This window comes from Thunnus albacares, chromosome 4, assembly GCF_914725855.1.
Source record: "Thunnus albacares chromosome 4, fThuAlb1.1, whole genome shotgun sequence".
In the NCBI taxonomy this organism is placed as follows: Eukaryota; Metazoa; Chordata; class Actinopteri; order Scombriformes; family Scombridae; genus Thunnus; species Thunnus albacares.
Window position 1 is genome coordinate 26,485,480 of NC_058109.1, and position 19,244 is coordinate 26,504,723.

A 19,244-nucleotide genomic window follows, 5' to 3' on the forward strand; every position below is an offset into this window, starting at 1 on the left:
GGCTACTAAACTGTTCAGAGCTAGCAAGTGAACAGAGCTAGCATGAATGAATAAACTCTGATCAACTTTTATTACCTACATTAGCCTAGGCTAATGCACATTAGCCTAGCATATTGTGTATCTGTGCGAGGCAAAATGTGTGACATGGCCTAGGCTAATGTGTGTGTACATTAGCCTAATGTGTGTACATTAGCCTAGGCTAATGTACACACTTTAGCCTAGGCTAATGTACATTAGCCTTTCCCCCCAGCCGTTATTTCCACACACTGTTTCCCCACTTCCCCAACTACCCGTGTGGAGCAGAACTGGTCTTGTAGTCCTGATTCGTCGCAGTTCCACAGATGTGAGGGAACATCCATGATGTTTAGTTCTGTGAGCAGGGCTTCATACTCCTCAAACCATTTTCCCACCACCACTGGGTTCAGGCCCGCAGCCCTTGCTGCAGACAGTGCTTCAGGTTTTTTGATCTTCAGTTCTTTGTGACATTTCATGAAATTGTTGAACCAGGATGTAGATTAGCCTAGGCTAATGTACATTAGCTTAGCGTGTTGTGTATCTGTGCGAGGCAAAATGTGTGACATGGCCTAGGCTAATGTGTGTGTACATTAGCCTAATGTGTGTACATTAGCCTTTCCCCCCAGCCGTTATTTCCACACACTGTTTCCCCACTTCCCCAACTACCCGTGTGGAGCAGAACTGGTCTTGTAGTCCTGATTCGTCGCAGTTCCACAGATGTGAGGGAACATCCATGATGTTTAGTTCTGTGAGCAGGGCTTCATACTCCTCAAACCATTTTCCCACCACCACTGGGTTCAGGCCCGCAGCCCTTGCTGCAGACAGTGCTTCAGGTTTTTTGATCTTCAGTTCTTTGTGACATTTCATGAAATTGTTGAACCAGGATGTAGATTAGCCTAGGCTAATGTACATTAGCTTAGCGTGTTGTGTATCTGTGCGAGGCAAAATGTGTGACATGGCCTAGGCTAATGTGTGTACATTAGCCTAATGTGTGTACATTAGCCTAGGCTAATGTACACACTTTAGCCTAGGCTAATGTACATTAGCTTAGCGTGTTGTGTATATGTGTGAGGCAAAATGTGTGACATGGTCAAAATAATACAAGAAAAAGCCTATAAAATTGATTAAATCACAATCTTATTGCAAATATTAACACTCACACAACTGTCCCAATTTAGCTGAAATTCTTGTCCCATTTTACGAAACGCTGTTTGATAAAATGGGACGGTGCTTCAAATGCTTATTCACAAATAAACAATGTGTATTTGGCAAATATGTCTATTATAATTAAAAGACTTCCTAAAACATTTCATCATAATGCAGTTCTGCAAATTGTTAAATAGTCTGTTATTGGTTTAGCACCCTTATTATGCAAAAGTACAATTCAGTATGTCACAGCACTTACTGAGCGATTTGCCTGACCTGATGACCTTGAAGGTTTTGCCACACACTTCCTGGGTACCACAGACAAATCAAAATGATTGTTTTATGTTAAGTAGTATTGTAGCAACAATTCAATGACCTTTTCAGTGATTGGCTGCTAATATTTAAAGAGCAGAGTGCCTCAAAGCTTATATGTCCCATTATACCTGATGTCCCAAATTACCTGACATCACCCTATCTGTGTGTTGACCTGTATAGAGTAGGTGGTTTTGGGGCTAGCCCGGATTAAGGTGGGATTAGCCTTACCGTCCAGTTAGGCAGGTCACATATGGTTGCAAAAATGACATGTTTATGTTAAATTTACAATAGACAGTATTTGCAATATAATATATAACTCACCTTGAATATGTCTCTCTCTGAAAGTGATGTTTGGACCCATGACACATTTCATAAATTTTATTCAATCACATTATTTAGTTATTATTTTTTATATCAAGATTTGTAATAACGCTGTATATATTTATCAAGCAACGCATTATATAGCCTATATTTTAACATAAATCCCAAATTTCACTGCTGGGACTTAAAAATGCCCGGAGAAACATCCATATTGCAGTAGCTGCCTACAAAACCTCAAGTAATGCCAAACTCGACAGAAATAGTAACTTTGATTTGACTCTGACATTTGGATAAACAAGATAATTTACGTGGCACTTGGCTGGCGTCTCTAAATTCGGCTTAAACTTTAACCCAGTATTTATCTCTCCAGTAATGGGACATGCGCTGTCAAAACAGAATCTAACTCATGAATTGCAGTAATCTGTACTTTATACCCTCACGACGTTCAGAGTTTATATAACAATGTGAAGATAATTAAGACCGGACGCTCTCATGAGGGAAGTATTGAAAATCACAACCCCCCTCCCTTCCGACGTATAAGAAGTTGTCGCGCACTGGCCAGCGGCTCTCTCTTTTCGTTTCTTTCTGGCAGTGAGATGGCTTGGTTGGATATACTTTATCACCCGCTGTGGGCAGTTTCCACCGCGCTGCTGGCGTTGGTTGTGCGCACCCAGAGGAGAGGGAGTTGGGACCCGCAAGCCTGTACGGTGCAGCTGAAAGGGAAGACCGCTATAGTGACAGGAGCCAACACAGGTTAGTGTCACTGGTTCATTCCCATGTCCAGGCTGATAATGCACGGCTGCGAGCCATGGTGTATTGATTTTGCTGTACCGTACTAATAAATAAACTTTTAAGTAAATATTTTACTTAATCCCACACACACACAAATCAGAGGAATACCATATGAGATCAACTAACCATCTGTCTATACTGGATTATAGTGGGAATACTGCTATTGCAACAAGGGTGAACAAACTTATGACCCATGGGTGCAAATTCTATTTATCCACTTTTGAAGTTCTGGTTCACAAGTTTCATTAATAATACCACATGGATTTTACAGGAAATGCCATTTGTGACCATGAAACAGTCTTAAAGCTCTAATGATGAAGTCATGATAACATGTATTAAAAATGTATTTGTTAAACACATATTGGAGTTAAGTTAACTTTTGTGTTACAAGTGAAACTTTACGATGACAAAAAACTTTAACTCTACTTTAAAATAATCCTGATAATGTTATGTCTTTTCATAATGAAAAGAGGGCTTGGTTTCTAATGTTTTTTTCTCACTGTGTTAGTGTTGTTCACCCTGCTTGACTTATCCCATCTGTTGTGAATGATAACATGTTACTCAGTGCCCAAAAAGCTCTGCTATGTTTTCAATCAATTCTTCTCTGTACCATTATCTCTGCTGCTTAAGTCTTTATCTCTGGACAATTCCTCTGGACAATCCACAATCACATCAACCTAGAATGACCCAGGGCTCTTTATTTGAACAACCCAAATTGGCTGTATGTTTTGTGACTCTTTGTACCAAGATCTGATATGATATCAGTGATTGTGACATAGCTGTTTGTAGATTTAATCTGTTTGAACAGGGGTGCAGAAATGCCCAGCGGAGGTCAGCACTGCCCTGGCAGAATGCTGATGGACTTACTCACAAATTCCTCTTAAATCTGACTACACTAAAAAACCACGTCTTTGTCTTTAACGTATGAATGTATCTGCTGTTTGGCATTAAGTAGGAAATTGCAATTATAAGTCATGCATTCAGCGAACTGTGGCTTTCTGTTTTGTTGGAAAGTTTAAAGATGAGGACAACTTGGATCCTTTCTACATGTCTATCTGCACTAATCACTCCATAGTGTGCAAAAGTTTTAGGCACCCTAGATGTTTAGATTCTTATCCATTATGCAATACCATCAGGGAGGTGTCTGATCGGTCTCAAATTTATTTATGACATGACAACGACCCCAAGCATACAGCTAGAGTCATAAAGAACTATTATCAGCCACAAGAAGAATGATGAGTCCTGCATCAGATGGTATGGTACAGCCCCCACAGAGCCCTGATCTCAACATCATGGAGTCAATCTGGGACTACATGAAGAAGCACCTGAGATGGCCTAAATAATAAATCCACAGAAGAACATTCTTTCTCCAGGATGGTTACAACAACCTACCTGCAAGTTACCCTGAAAAACTGTGCTAAAGTGAATCAAAGAGAACTGCTGCTGTTTTAAAGGCAAAGCTGCTCATAGCAAATATTGATTTCATTTAGGTTTCTGCTGTTTACTCAACTTTGTAAGAAGTTAATTGATAAATTAAAACAATTCATAGCATTCTAACTTTACTTTTAGTGCCTAAAACTTTTGCACAGCACTGTATATTTAACATGTATTGCATATCTAATCGTTCATGCATAATCCACAGTGTTGTTGGAAATGCACTCATGTGGTCCTTCTGCATAAAAGCAGCAAATGAGGAGTTTGCATGGTTCACATCAACCTGAATCTGTTATCTTAGTTTTAAATGAGAAACCAGCCAATGAGAAACACCCTGCCTCCATATTTTCGCAATTAAGAAAAGCTTTTGATACAGCTGATCATCTTTTACTTACTACAAACATTATCTTCAGCTTCAATAGCGATGCCTGTAACTTATTTCAGAGCTATTTATCAGACAGTAATGGTGTCAAAAAACAAAAACACTGCAGCAGACAGCACTGCAGACTGCTGTGTGTCTAATGTTTCTTTTCTATCTTTCTTATTTCTTTTTAACAAAAATTTGCCCTCGGAAGAATTTGGCGTTAACCATGAATTGGTTCTTAATTAAAACAAAGCAAATTCCTTGCTGTTCCAAGGATTTAGATTATTATCTCCTCTATGACTAGTTTTGATATTAAGGTGATAGTAGAATATAGCTAGATCATTGAAAAATGTACACGTATGCATCATACAGAAAACTTTGTCAGTAAACTCCAATAAAAGCTTCATGTTTTATGTGGGACACGAGGTGTAGAGGACTGTTAAAGCACTCATTTGGATCTGGAACTCAATTCAATTGTGGGCAGAATTTCCATCCAATAAATATATGTACATCTCTGCATTATAATGTATTTGAGTTTGGCCAACTTGCTTTTCTCCTGTTGGTCCAACTCAAACTAAAAACATCTATGTAATATACTTTAATCAAGTTAGTTCTACTCATTTGTGTCAAATAGAGCTTAAATAAAATAACTACATTAAAGTAGTTAAAATGATTTGTGTTTGTTCAACTCAAATGTATAATTAATTGGAATTAAAATTAGTGAAATTAACCCCTCACCCCTTTGGAAACACATGAGACTATACCTGTTGAGGTGCTTTTATTCAAAAGCAATAAAAACTGAACAGGATAACAAGTTTAGACAACTGCTCCAGGCAGCAAAACACCAAGGGGGAGCAATTACAGAATACCCCACTCCCGCTGGCTCACTGTCCAACTAATACCACATCTCCAAAATTAGTGTGAAACTGAAAGAGGGTGTGTTGTTTTAAGACTTAGGAAATTCTCAAAGTTGTTAATCCAAACAAAAAAATTACAATGCCACTGAATCATCTGAAAAATATCATTGCCACAAAGCTGACTGTTATACTTTCCTCATGAAACTTTCAAACTTTCAAAGATAGGTGGTTTTTACTTGACAATGACAATTATCAACCATTCAGACCAGGTTTGGTTCAGTGCAGACTCTTGTTCAGTACAAATTCCCAGTCCCACTGTCATTTGTCACCTGTGTCTCCTTTTACTTGAACAGCGTGATTTTCAGTTGCTGTATTTTGGTGTTAACCTTGTGTCCATCCAGATTCATAAGGATTTTCTGCACAAACTCAGATGTGTATTTCAGGTTGTCTGGGTAACTGAGATCGAGAGCATAGATTAGCCCAAACAGTAAGATGAAAGCCAGTATGACATTTTCCACATTGGAGAGGACTTTCACACCTTCAATGACAACCCCCACGTCGTTGGGCTCACCAAACTCATTTCTTCGGAATGTGTAAATGCCCATAACTGTAGTGTCCATCCTCAGCAACAGAGGGCTAAAAAACAGAAAAACACAACATTCATGTTACATACAATGCTTAACATCACTAATAGATATCTACACATTCATTAATATTGTAGCTCATCCTATTCCATAATAGTGTGCTACTGAGGGAAGTAACTGGGAGCACTGCTCTGCACTACACAGAAAACACAAACTTACAAGGTACTCCTTGAAGAGAGAGTATGGATCCTCATTGAGGTAGACAACAAGGCTTTTGAGGATACACTCCCTCCTGATGTTGATGTTGTCACACTAAAACACAGGCCATAAAGCAAGAGAATATTTAGTCCAGTATGGGTGCAACGGTAGAACAGGGAGTAAAACAGGTTGTGGAAGAGCAGTGTTTTTGATGTGTGTAGATCAATGATTAAGCACATGATTGCAGTATTGTTGTATACTTGTGCAAATAAGGACAATTGAATTTATATCTTAATATTGATCAAATATGTTTAAATGAACATCTATCTAGGTACAATAAAATCTTCAAATAACCTCCCCAATAAAGCTGAAGGATAACAATTGCATTTTCACTACCCGCATCTTTTATTGCCAGGATGTTCTTTATCTTCTGTCCCTTCACTCCTCCTCTGTTTTGGAAAATTTGGAGAAGCTTCTCATGACCCAGCCAACCCAGGGGTCCTCCCCTCAGAAAATGTAATTTAAAACAAGTTTCCTGCATTTCTACACCACCCAACCTCTTGGATTAAGTTAAGAAACAGCCACCTCCTCTAGTCTAGATTAGTTAGATTGAGGATGCTATGAAAACCAAGAATACATCAAGAACAGTTTATAATTGGGTGGATGAGGACAGGAAGTGATTATTAGAGGATGGCTATTTCAAATTTGAAATTATATTTATAAAATCATTATTTAGCCTAAAATGTCAGTAGGTTTGCAGGCTACTAGGACATCTTCAAATATGATCTGTATAATGAAACCTGGTTAAACAATGTTAAACCTGAGGGCTACTGTTCTCAATACTCACAAGGCATCTTCAAATTCTAACAATTGCAACAAAGTACAAAGAATTTGGATGAATGAAATGGCCTCACAACAACTATCTACTTCCAATCCCACACACAGGTTCTAGTGGTAGCTATTGTAATTTTAATGTTATACAGGAATGAATAATTATAACTTCAAAAGCAGATTATTTTAACCTACATTATCTCATATCAAGGACTATTTTAATGCACAACTCAGAAGGTGATTTTTGTACTTATAAGGACCATTTTAGTTGAGGACTAAGCCTCACTGCCCCTTAGCATAAACTTGAAGCTCTTATTTAGCCTTTATGAGAAAATAAGAGAATAATCATAATAATGAGAGCACAGCGCAGAGCAGCTGGATGAGAGATCATTACACAGAGTGATGCTTCATCATATTTAAAAATAAGTACATCCGAAGTCTGACTAAAACTGAAACTAAAGTATAAGTCTAAAGAAGTTACTTTCCACCGCTGAACATTTGACTGTTGAACATGATTACTTGTTTTTGTTCGTTGCTGAAAATAGAAAAAATGATCATTGATATGGGCTGCTTAAATATAATGACATGAATGTGGGGACTGTATGATGATAAGTTTATTTTTAAAAAGACAAAAAGTGGGGTAGCAAAACCATAACTTTGCTCCCCCTAATTGAATAATGGGGATGCATTTGCTCCACTTCCACTCCATTGCTCAGGTGCCTATGGGCATCACTGTTTCAGAAGGCCTTGGATTTGAAGGAAAGATTACTCATATATCTTTTTATCATGAGCTTTTTTCAAAGGCTTTACATACCATGTTGTAAATGACTGTATTAAGCGGATGACTTGCTAGAGCTGCATGTCTCTGGAAAGAAACAACCCCTCACAAATACATGGAGAACATGCAAATTCCACAGAGACAGGACTGAGATTTTAAAGCTTGGACATTAATGCTTGAACAGGATTAGCTGGTCATTTCCTACATTTCCTGTAGCACACCCAGTTCAAATATTCAGTATGTCATCATTTGCTCTCTTCAACGATTTGTATTATTCCCACTTCAAAAAGTCACTTGTTGATTACTATCTGCTTTATGGACAATTTTGTTATCAGCTAGTGCAGATTCATTTTTGCTGTCTTCCACTCCTGCTAGGGATCGGGAAGTTCATTGCTCTAGACTTTGCACGTCGTGGGGCCCGTGTTATCCTGGCCTGTCGAAGTGAGTCCCGGGGGACAGCAGCTCTTGAAGAAATCCGGAAGAAAACAGGAAACTCTGATGTCCACTTGCATCTGGTGGACCTTTCGTCTTTGGACTCCGTCAGGGAATTTGCTGAGAGGATTCTTAAGGAGGAGAAAGCTCTTCACATCCTCGTCAACAATGCTGGAGTATCAGGTGAAACATGCACCCACAGCAGGAATAAATTAATTTCTTTTGAGCATGCACTCTGCAGTTTTGTATGTTTGGAGAACACAAGAGTCAACAAGAGTTAACTGAATTTTGCCGTTTACTGGATGACACAGGCACAGTTCCAAAACAGTTGCCAAGTTCAGCCTCCATATTGGCCTTCAAGTCCAGTGATAAAAGTTAATAAGTCAACGTAATGTCCTTCAGAGTGATAAGGAGTATAGAGGCACAAACGTGTCTGTACTATCTAACTTGCGTAACACATTTTTTTTAACTCTTCTATTAGGTTTACCCCGGCAGATAACCAAAGATGGGTTTGAAGCTTCTTTTGCCACCAATCATCTGGGACCATTTCTCCTCACTAATCTGCTGCTGGGTAAGACTATGTGGTCTATTTTTAATACAGCAGCTATATTGTGTTAAATGTTGATTACAGAGCAGTCTAAAGGTTAACGTGCATACTACGTAACCACAATGAGATCTTTGTTGTGTGTCATAGCCCTCTCCCCCTAAGATTTCCTATTTATTATTACGCTGTCAGCTATCACAAAAAGGCAAAAATGTCCCAAAAAGGGAATTACACAATGCTCTATCTGTTCCATGACAAGCTTAATATTCTTAATATTCTCTTCTGCATGTCTTTTATTGCAGACCTGTTGAAGCGATCAGCTCCGGCACGTATTGTCACCCTTAGCTCAGTCAACCACAAGAGGGGTAAAGTGGATTTTTCTCATTTTCATGGGGAGAACCTCAGTTATCACATGGATGAAGTCTACAACCACACTAAACTGCACAATATCATCTGCACCAATGAGCTAGCACGCAGGCTGCAGGGCACAGGTATGCTTAAATGAAGATGATTATGATTATCATACACTAGTATAGCTAATGTATGGTCTTTCTGTTGAATGAGGAGTTATTTTATATGCTGACTGTTAGAACAACAACAACATCTGTGTCAAACACTGCTCATAAAACAGGTTTTGTTTGCAAGCATAAGTTTGTTTATGTAAATCCAGCTCAGCGAAGTTCATGTGGGTTTCATCACGCCTCATGTATATTCTATTGGACAAAACAGATAAACAGCATGTTCTTCTGAGAAATGAAAGCAAAATAAACATTTATGTCTTCTGTCTGTCCTTTTGAGTTTTAATCTCCATAAAGAACACAGATGTCGGCATGCTAGCTTTTTCCCAGCTGAGTCAAAAGACCATAAATAACAATCTAGAGAATAAATCTGCATTCAAAGACTTGTTGCTGAGTTGCTAACTGCCCTTACTTACAGTTTCTCTTTACCTCTCTCTGTCACTCTCTCTTTCTCTCTGTGTTCTGAATATATGTGTGTCTTTGTATGTGTCTGTACAGGAGTCACTGCAAACTCTGTGCATCCTGGTATTGTCACAACAGAAGTAATGAGACACTATCATTTCATGATTCGTTTTCTCTTCAACTTAATTGGATTTTTCTTTTTCAAGGTGAGTAAATTGTTGTATTTTATTGCTTTACCCATAATGTATCCACACTCATTGCCTTCAGCTTTTCTACTGTCCATGCTGAATGTGTTGTTCTGTTTTATAAATCCACTCTCACCCAGCTCCCTGAGTATACACTGCAAACTGAGAGACTGGTTTAGCAGAATCATTATTGCAAATTTTTCTTAAGGTACCCATTATGCTGATCTGAGCATGCTTAGTGTGACAGAGGCCCGGTTTCTTAAGAAGCCAGAACCAAGAGAGAGACGAGATTGAAATCTGCAATTTCCTCAACTGGGAAAGCTAGAAACCCTCCGTGACTATCAGATGAATTTTATTATTCTGAAACACACTTAAGTAAAAGCATGTGGCCCCAGCGAGAGAGTTGACCTGTATTACAGGCAATATATTAATGTTCTAAATCATATCTGAAAACAACTTAGAGCATTAATATATTGCCTGTAATACAGAGCAAAGAATTGAAACATACATGCACATAATAGTGTATGTATACTCACAGACACTCGTGCTCATAGTGACAACACACATATAAATAGATATATAAATATATATAAACATAAATTTAGGCTGTTTGAATACTTGTGTTGCTTTCAGATTGTTTAAAACTCAATATAAAGGACAAATCTTAAAAATCTTACTGCTAATGCAGATGGAACCTCTGTGACCTTGAAATGATAAACTACAGCTGATAAGAATGAAAAAATATGTAATTTAGCCCAAACCTTGATTAAAAGAAGAATGCATGGATCAGTGTCTTATGTAACATAGTGTCTAACTGTCTGCAGTATGTTGTTTTAATGAATAGCTTTGACTGCTAGAACACTCACTGTGCACAATGAAAACTAATTGTGCCAAAACCCAAGACAAACAAATGTTACCACATGTTTCATGGTAGAGGCCTCATACAATGAACTAAATTTAAAACCTGGTGCAAGTAATCACTGTTCCAGGAATTCTTTTTTCTTCAAAGAAGTCTTTGATTCTCAGTAAACCAGATGCAGCACAACAGTCAGCACAAGATATGAGGAACAAGCAATTACAACTGTTGGTGTTGTTGTTGTTGGTTTTGTTTTTGGCTCTATCTACTCCAGGATGTGGGATTTAAAATTAAATATGTTAAAGATGAAGTGCGGACTGTCATCGTAAATTATAAATTCCCATATCACTCCCTGTTCACTATATAGCCTAGTGCACTGTATCTCTGGACAACATGGACTCTACTTTCTGCTGACAATCCCACAATGCAATGCATTGCATTTTATAGATAAATATTTATAGCTATTGCTGATTGGCCTCTGTAGGACTGTGTGGGTGTGATTTGATTAGATTTGATTGACAGATCAAACAGCCTCACAACTGTCAAATTCAAATATTTCTAAATCCTGATTGATGCATGAAAGTACCTTCTTCATGTGAAATAACCCAAACTGTTCTAAGACAATAGTGTATTCATGTGGATCCCATCACGCATTGTGAGAAGCTGGTTGAGAAAATGCCTGGTTGCTTCATCATTGCTTCATGAGCTTCACATTTGGGATCTTTTACTGGAGTGTTTCTGTTTAATATTCAGGGCCTGAGCGCCAAAGGGGCAAAGACCCTATTGTATTTTGTGTGTTTGTTTGTTTCTTTCTTCTTTATTATTCCACCACTTCAACCCTAAATTTGACCCCCTAAACATGTGCAAAAACTCACCAAATTTGGCACGCACATCAGTTCTGGTGAAAAATTGGATAAAATGTAAAAATTAACCGCCAAAGTGCCAAAACGTGCCCAAGAACGCCACCTATGTATCTAATATGGCTGCCACGGTCCATAGGAATGTTGTAGAGAGATCGAACCAAAACTCAATTATTCGTCTCATCAAGACCTACAAATCATACGCTGACACCCCTGACCTAAATCCAACAGGAAGTCCGCAATATGCCCATCAAAGTATGACTTTGCGCCAATTTTGGACCCCCAAGAAACGCTATCTCCTCCTAGGGCGTTAATGGTATCAGCTTCAAACTTGAATACATGACTTATGACACTGTGCTGAACAAAAGTTGTTAAAAACTTTATAATAACTCGAACGGTTCAGATATTGTAAGTCCTGAAAGTTGTAGTGCCACATCACACCTTACAATGTAAACCAATGGGGAGGCAATCTCTAGGCATGGACTTTGTGTCAAACAAATGGTTCTGATGTCTAAACTATAAGTCTGACCACTTTGAAACCTGTATCAATAGATTTGCGACTAAATTTCCTACACAACAATGTGATTTTTAATGTAGGATTTGGCCAAAGTCATGGGATTTATGAGGATATTTCACAAGAAGAGTGACATTCTCCTCTCCAACTGAGAGGGAGAGAGAGAGAATAGGAGGGGGGGGATGGGTGTGGGGGTTGAATGGAGCTCATTGAGTGAGGGTGACAGTTTAGTGATAAAGTGCTGCAGAAAAATAAAATCAAAACTAAAATTTGTAGCTCTGTACTGCAGTTTTTCCTTTATTAGGGCCCAAGCACCTAGCGGTTCACTCACACTCTCCATTCAAATATATGAGTATTTTTCTGTGTCCAGCTGCAGTTACTTATTTTCTCTACACACCTGACAGTACACATTTCAATCAAACTTTGACCAGGTCATGTGGGTTAAAAGTCTTTACTTTTCTAAAAATAAACTTGATGAAAATTAGGAAACTAATTTGTTTTACACACAAACTCATCAAGAGTTTTGTTTACTGATTGAAATTCAAGTGAATGAGCCCAAAACTGGCATAATTTTGATGCCACAGGTGTGAGCAAGACAGACATGTCTCACCCTGCAGAAAATTCTCATCTTCACACCATTTAGATTTGATGCTTCTCCATGACAGAGGAAGTTGCGATAACTTTATTGTACATGCTCCAGTCTGCACCAAACTTTACATGTTTGATAAGAGTCCTGGCCTGAACACGTCTACATGACAATATTCCATCAGTGATGCAAACTCGCTAAATAGTGCCCCTTAAAAAATTGCAGCAAAGCAGCCCCAGCAGCAAGCAAAACAGTGGACAAAGGAAGTGATGTTTATCTCCTTCTTGCACTGTCTGAAAACAGCCCAGGTCTGAAGACATCTACATGCCCATGACAGAAGCCCTTCAATTGTGTCGTGGCCCGACGTGTGTGGAGGTGCGAGGGCCCATTCAACGCTGCTTGCAGCTTTAATAATATTTTAACTGTATTCAAACTCTTGATCTACACAGTTAACACTTAACCTGCTTCCTGCCTGCTCAGTATCTGTGATGTGTGTCTACTGGGCAAGACTACGCTCAATAACTGGTTATACTAGATATGAATCTGAGCAGAGATTACACAAACCTTGTGGTCGCATATTTATCAGCATTGGTGGTCATAGATGTTTCAGTAATATATTTGACTGTACTCTCACAGTTCCTCTCCATCTTTGTCTCCCTCTCAGTCGCCAGAAGAGGGGGCAGTGAGCACTATCTACTGTGCAGTAGCAGAGGAAACGGAGGGGATAACTGGGAAGTATTTTGACTCCGACTGCTCCATGGTTCTACCTGCCCCCTTAGCTCGAGATGCTGCCCTCGCGGTCAAGGACTTTGAGATCAGTGAGAGACTGACGTCAAAGCTGTGAAACAACTGTGGAAATGGAAGCGTGATAACAAAAAAGGGGTCAAATTCCATCCTTTTACTGCAAAAGCTTTTGTTGAGTGAACAATTGTGACATTATGTGAAGAGCTGTGTCTAAAATCTTCAGGGGAACTGAATGCATTTTTATTTTTTAACACAAAAGAATGCATGAAACACATGTTTTCAATAGCTGTTTCCCTGACTATGACCGCTAAATATTTTCCGTTCAGTATATAAAATAAACATTTCCTAAAATGTGTAAATTATGCTTTGTCACTCTTTCTTGCATTGATGTGGATACTTCTTTAATAACAGGCCAAAGATTAGGTAGGTATAGGTTAATCCCTATTATTAAAAAGTAAGTTGCCATGTTGTTGGAGTAATTGTCTTTTTGGAAAATGGTGGTTATGTTTTTTTTTCTTTTCAAAAGAGTCCTGTGAGTTAAGGTAAGTGAATGTGTGAAATGACGTTTCCTGAGAGAAATGCTGACACCATGTGGCCAGCTGGGGTTGACATGCTTTTTCAGAAGTAGAAATTACAACAGAGGCTCCAATAATGTGACACAATCACTTCCCTTTATTGACTGATTCATTAAAACACAATAAAACATTTGGGCATTCAGTGCTTTTTGAAGAATTTATACAGCGTTCATCCACTCGTGTCTTTGGCCTCGCTATTTGGCTGCAGAGATAAAGATAGTGAAAGAACATTATGGTTATCAAAGAGACTTTTAATCAAAGTACTGTCACTTGAGAGTCTGTGTCTATTAATCATCTTCTGATAGTAAAATAATAAACATGGCCATAGTGCAAGTCTTCAAAAAAAGTTTCACTTCTTCTTGCACCAATCAAATCCTTCTACCTTTCTGACGCTCCTCCACTATTTCATGGATGATCTCCTCGAGCACCGGAGCCACATGATCCAGCTGTTTGGGTGAAAGACGGATGGCAATCTCCACTGTTTTATCCTGAACACACACACAAAAACACAGAAAATAAGCATCAATGCCTTGTATTTAAAGGCTTTTTTTTTTTTTAGCAGTGGATTAATTGAAATAGCAGTGATACCAGTGTGGGTGTGTGTGTGTGTGTGTACTTGTGTTTGTCTGTGTACTCACAGGATTTCCACCACGTTCGACCTGAGGAAGCTGTTGGACGGTGACTTCCTCGAACTGACCGTCCTCTGATCGAGGCTCCATGTCCTTCCTACCCTCTCGCTCCTGCAAACACAAAATAGATGCACATATACAAACACAAACATGAAAAACTATTGTTGTGCATTTTCATTTTATACAAGTATGAAGAGCCATGACACCTACGTCCAACCCTTATCAATAAACTACTTTTTTTCATGAGCAGCAGACTGTTTATCAGGTCCTTATACTGATTTGGCACTGCAGGCAACCTTCCTCTTGAGTGTTTTGTAACTCTCTGTAAAACTCATGAGAACTGTGAGTTTGAATGTGTTCAATAACTACAAAGTTGAGTAAAGTGGACAAAATATCATAATAATAATAATAAAGTCAATGTTGATATGTTATTTGATACTCAGGCAGTAACTAACAATTACTGTCATTATTGATTGATCTGATTGATTATTATCTCAATTAAATGATCGATTATTCAGTCTAAAAAATGTGCAAAAAACAGTGCAAAAAACAGTGCAAAAAACAGTGCAAAAAGAAAGAAAGAAAAAAGAAAAACAGGAAATCCTCACAACTGAGAAGCTGGAAATATGGAATGTTGCTTGAATAATTACACACATGAATGATCAATACTTTGATCAATACTGATAATACTTTTCTGTCAATCAACTAACTGATTAATCAACTACTGGTTTCAGCTCTGGTTGCTGCATTTTATGCAAAAATCACGTTACATAATCATGATGCTCATCCAGCAGAGCCACAGGAGTGTATGATGTGATGCAAAACTCAAAAAGACATTCAACACTATTATCAAATTATTGTCCAGTCCTACCTCTGCACACCGTCCAATCACACACGAGCCGCTTACCTTCATCAGCATCATCTCCTTTGGGCTGAAGAAGGTGATGTGTCCCTCTGTCCTCTCAGCCAGCAGCGCCACCAGGCATGCCAGCACCACGCAACCAGCCACTGCTCTGCGCATGCTCATTCTGCTCTGTCCTGGACACATACACATATACTGTTCATAGCTATACATACAGAACAAGAGGGTTCATCCAGACATGCAGTACAGTAGGTATTTCCACACAGACAGGGGTGAGTGGCACTGAGGTCACAGAAATTCAGGAATGACAGAGGCAACACTCAAAATAGGTCAGTATTTGACTTGAGGTACACTGTGTGTATGTGTGTGTGCGTGCGTGTGTGTGTCCGTGCCAGAAACAATAACTAAGTTTAGAAGAGCCGAAAAAAGGACACAGGGGATCCCATGTCATTATGTAAGGGAGAGGTTGACAAATAGAGAACAGATAGGGAAAGAGAGAGGCGGGAGGGGGGAGCGTGCAAGTAACAAACAACAAAACGGCTCCACTGACAAGCAAGATAAGAAGCAGGAGTGAACCGGCCATACTTACAACAGCAAGACAGCTCTGTACACACATGTGAGAGAATGACGGGAGGACGTGAAAGAGGAGAAGGACAGGAGTAACAGAGGGGCGAGGGGGGAAGCCCAGGAGTGGGAGGGAGAGACAGAGAAGCAGAAGAAGCCGTACAATACTCACGTGCTATGTCAGCTTTGGTCAGTTGCTTAAGGAATTGTGCTTTAAGATGAGCAGAGCTCCACCGGTCTGAGAGTCTGCTTGTCCCAGTCAGCCTTTATATCAAGCCCTCTCCTGATCCCTGAGCTTTTTACTATCCTCCCACACATCCGCTCCTCAACAGGCTCCTTCAAGCACTCTCATCCAGGTTCCTGGAAACACAGATATTACTCAGGAATCTGGCTTTTTATTAGGATAGTAAGCTCACCGTGCTGAAAGTACGCAGGCCTTTGACAAGACTGACAAAATGACACATTGATGAGGATTCCTGTGATGTGTGTTAAGTTAAGTATAGGATGCATATGTTTTATACATGCTGGACGCATTTGACGTGATATAATGAATTATTTGTCAGATTGGATATGCCCTCGCAGAAAACAAAGCAATGACTATTCTGTCTCATTTATTTTAATAGTCATATTATAACAGCAAACTTTGAATTTGTAAAATTGTTGAAATAAAATTAACAGATAATTTGCAACTAACGTATCCATAGCTCATCTTAAAATAGAATACTACTGAGAAAGTTAGGAAAAGGAAACAAAGTTCAACCTGAAAAAGATTATTTTGATTAATGTACTGGACTTCAACTGTGTACGTGTTTGTGTGTGAGTGTTGTGCCCAACTATCTGGTTATCTGTCCAAAGAGGTCAGCCATAAATCCTCTGCTTTAAAGTAATATCTAACATAATGTGACATTTATGACCCGCCGGCAATTTATACTTGTGCACAAACAGACCCACATGCATCCGCTCCTTGGAAACCTCATGACTCTAAAGAACTTTAATGATGCTTTTTCCTAAATATGACACTTCACTGTTTTCCTGCATGGCAGTGAAATGGCATATTGCAGGTTGGGTTTATGCTGTTGTCAGAATACTCTGTAGAAGTGGACAATTAAAAATATTGCCACCGTCGTATCCGATTTGCTGCAATTCAAATACAGGAGTACAATTTTTACTCTCCTCTGTGGCACTTAATGTAACAACTGACGCACAAGCTCGAGTTACATTTTTCCATCACCTATCTTATCACTATTTCGATTTCTAGCAAAATAGTGTTATCCCATCTTTTCAAATATCTCTTTATTTTTTAAATATTCATGGTGTACATGTTTTTCAGATACTACCACTGTCATACTCATGTGAGTCACACGCATAAAGAAAAACATGTTCAGCAAAAGTAACGATATTTGTTCAGTGATGTTTGTCTTATGATGATCATTGAGTGAAGGTAACTTGCAGGAAATGGATTGCTTGCCTTTTCTGTTTGCCATTGTGTCAGTGCTCATACAGATTAGCGACTCAGTCCATCAAGGAAAAGAATTTCCTTTTCCAGTTGTGTTGTATTGTTAAATCAATATCTACACACAGAGACAACAGTCATCTTAAACTGGGAATAAAAACATCAAGACGTATCATCCAGTGACACTTGTTGGACTTATTCCAGTTCACTAACTCAGTGTGCTTGAAGAGTTTTTGTTTAAAATACATCCAAATAACTTGGGGTGCTGTCATGGTGTCTCAGTTGTCCAATTACTCAATAATCACTATACCGTGGTGATCAGCTCAAAAAGAGATTTGTTCAAATTACAAATGAAAGCTGAGGTGTTCAGTGTTTATTGATTTACAGTACAGTCCATAGGTTTTCAACACGGACAAGTGTCACAAAATCACTGAAACTGTGTCACTAATTACTGCACTGACTGAGTACTGTAGCTTATCTGTATAAGACTTAAAAGGATAAGAACGACATTGTTCTGTATTTCTTATTGTCAATAAATCCCATGAAAGCAAAAAAATAACAATGAACTGATCCTACTAACAAATGTTGCCTATGTAGACAAAGTCTAACAGCATACTTCTCTACACATAAACGGTGTCCAAAAACTAACAAATCAGTGAGCATGTTCCCTCTTTATGATGCGCATGGGCACTATAGTTTATTTTGAGTCTATCCCACATCCGTTGTTGTAAACACTGACTATCAAATGTGTATTGATTAGTGTCTGAAAATAGTACATGAGTTACATTTGCTAAAAATACTGCCCAGCTGTTTGTGGGAAATGACTTTATCCTTTTTATAACTGGAAAAAAAGGTTCCACACAGCCTATGGCCCAGTAACACAGCTGTTTTCACTTGCCTTGCCTCATTAGACCCGTTGGCCTGTGCAAACTGTGCTTGACTGGCATCTCCCTCACTCATCTGTTGCATCTGTTAGAGCAGAACTATTATCATTCCTATAGGCCTACAGTTTGGTAACATTGCATCATTCCTGAAGTCAACTTCAACATGACTCTAATTAGCCAGAGTAACTGAAAACATCTGTGTGAATGTGCAAGTATTCACATAAATGACATTGGGCCGAGTGGCGTCATGTGCAGCAGGGTGGAAACGCTGAATAGTATTCAGAGATGCACTGTCACATGGTTGATTTTGGTCTTTTCTTGGGATTTGTTGATGAATAAATCATTGTCTGCCATATCCTATTATCCTAATATTTAATTTATATATGTATACAACAAGTTTACAGCACCTTGTGTATACAACTTGAGTCTACAATCACAATTAAAAGAAAAATAGTTAAATATCTTGTAAAGCTTGCAGTGGTTAAACGTTTTAACAGCTTTTTTGTTTGTACATTCAGATATTGAGGAAATGTATTGTTTGATATGGACAATCAGCTCTGAAAAGTTTGGCTTATTTCTGAAGAATTTGGATTTGTGAATATAAAATTTATCTATATAGTAAGAAAATCAAATAGAACTGAGAGCAGATTTCTGTCATATTCAGTGAATTGAAACAATACATTTTTCCAAAATAATAAAAAGTGAGGGTAGATATGATATAAGTAATAAATGGTGACGATTTACTCCACGGTTGTTTTGTGTGCGGTCAAGACCAATCTGAGCTCCCCACAAAAGGTACAACTTACATCAATGTCTTTCTTGAGTTTCTGCAAATAAGGATTAGTTTGATAAAACCTGTTAAGCATTTTAAAGGATCTATTTGACTTTGTTGGTCAAAATAAAACTTATGCAGCATTGGCCAAACTCTTTCCCAGCACATATCTCCAACAAATGTGGATCAATATAAGGCAATATTGCTAGTTTGTTTTCTGCTCTGTATC

The 19,244-nt window shown here is 38.6% G+C and overlaps 2 protein-coding genes across 5 annotated transcripts; one reads left to right on the forward strand and one right to left on the reverse strand.

The window, feature by feature from the left end:
* The first annotated feature begins 644 nt into the window (after positions 1-644).
* zgc:64106 (uncharacterized protein LOC393348 homolog) lies at positions 645-13,635 on the forward strand. 2 transcript variants are annotated; one of them, XM_044348411.1, is made up of 7 exons: positions 645-848; positions 2,390-2,550; positions 8,011-8,250; positions 8,549-8,638; positions 8,914-9,102; positions 9,628-9,737; positions 13,197-13,635. In XM_044348411.1, exons 2-7 carry the CDS (start codon positions 2,394-2,396, stop codon positions 13,374-13,376), a joined length of 966 nt encoding a protein of 321 aa, XP_044204346.1. In that variant the 5' UTR covers positions 645-848; positions 2,390-2,393; the 3' UTR covers positions 13,377-13,635. The 2 variants fall into 2 exon arrangements, with proteins under 2 accessions (XP_044204346.1, XP_044204345.1); XM_044348410.1 differs by lacking the exon at positions 645-848 and having other exon boundaries at positions 2,232-2,550.
* A 290-nt stretch (positions 13,636-13,925) lies between these two features.
* Positions 13,926-19,190, reverse strand: mlnl (motilin-like). 3 transcript variants are annotated; one of them, XM_044348413.1, is made up of 6 exons: positions 19,050-19,190; positions 16,079-16,266; positions 15,388-15,518; positions 14,490-14,591; positions 14,234-14,339; positions 13,926-14,053 (listed from the first exon to the last, which is right to left on the reverse strand). In XM_044348413.1, exons 3-6 carry the CDS (start codon positions 15,505-15,507, stop codon positions 14,046-14,048), a joined length of 336 nt encoding a protein of 111 aa, XP_044204348.1. In that variant the 5' UTR covers positions 15,508-15,518; positions 16,079-16,266; positions 19,050-19,190; the 3' UTR covers positions 13,926-14,045. The 3 variants fall into 3 exon arrangements, with proteins under 3 accessions (XP_044204348.1, XP_044204349.1, XP_044204347.1); XM_044348414.1 differs by lacking the exons at positions 16,079-16,266; positions 19,050-19,190 and adding an exon at positions 15,932-16,030; XM_044348412.1 differs by lacking the exons at positions 16,079-16,266; positions 19,050-19,190 and having other exon boundaries at positions 15,388-15,636.
* Positions 19,191-19,244: the final 54 nt, after the last annotated feature.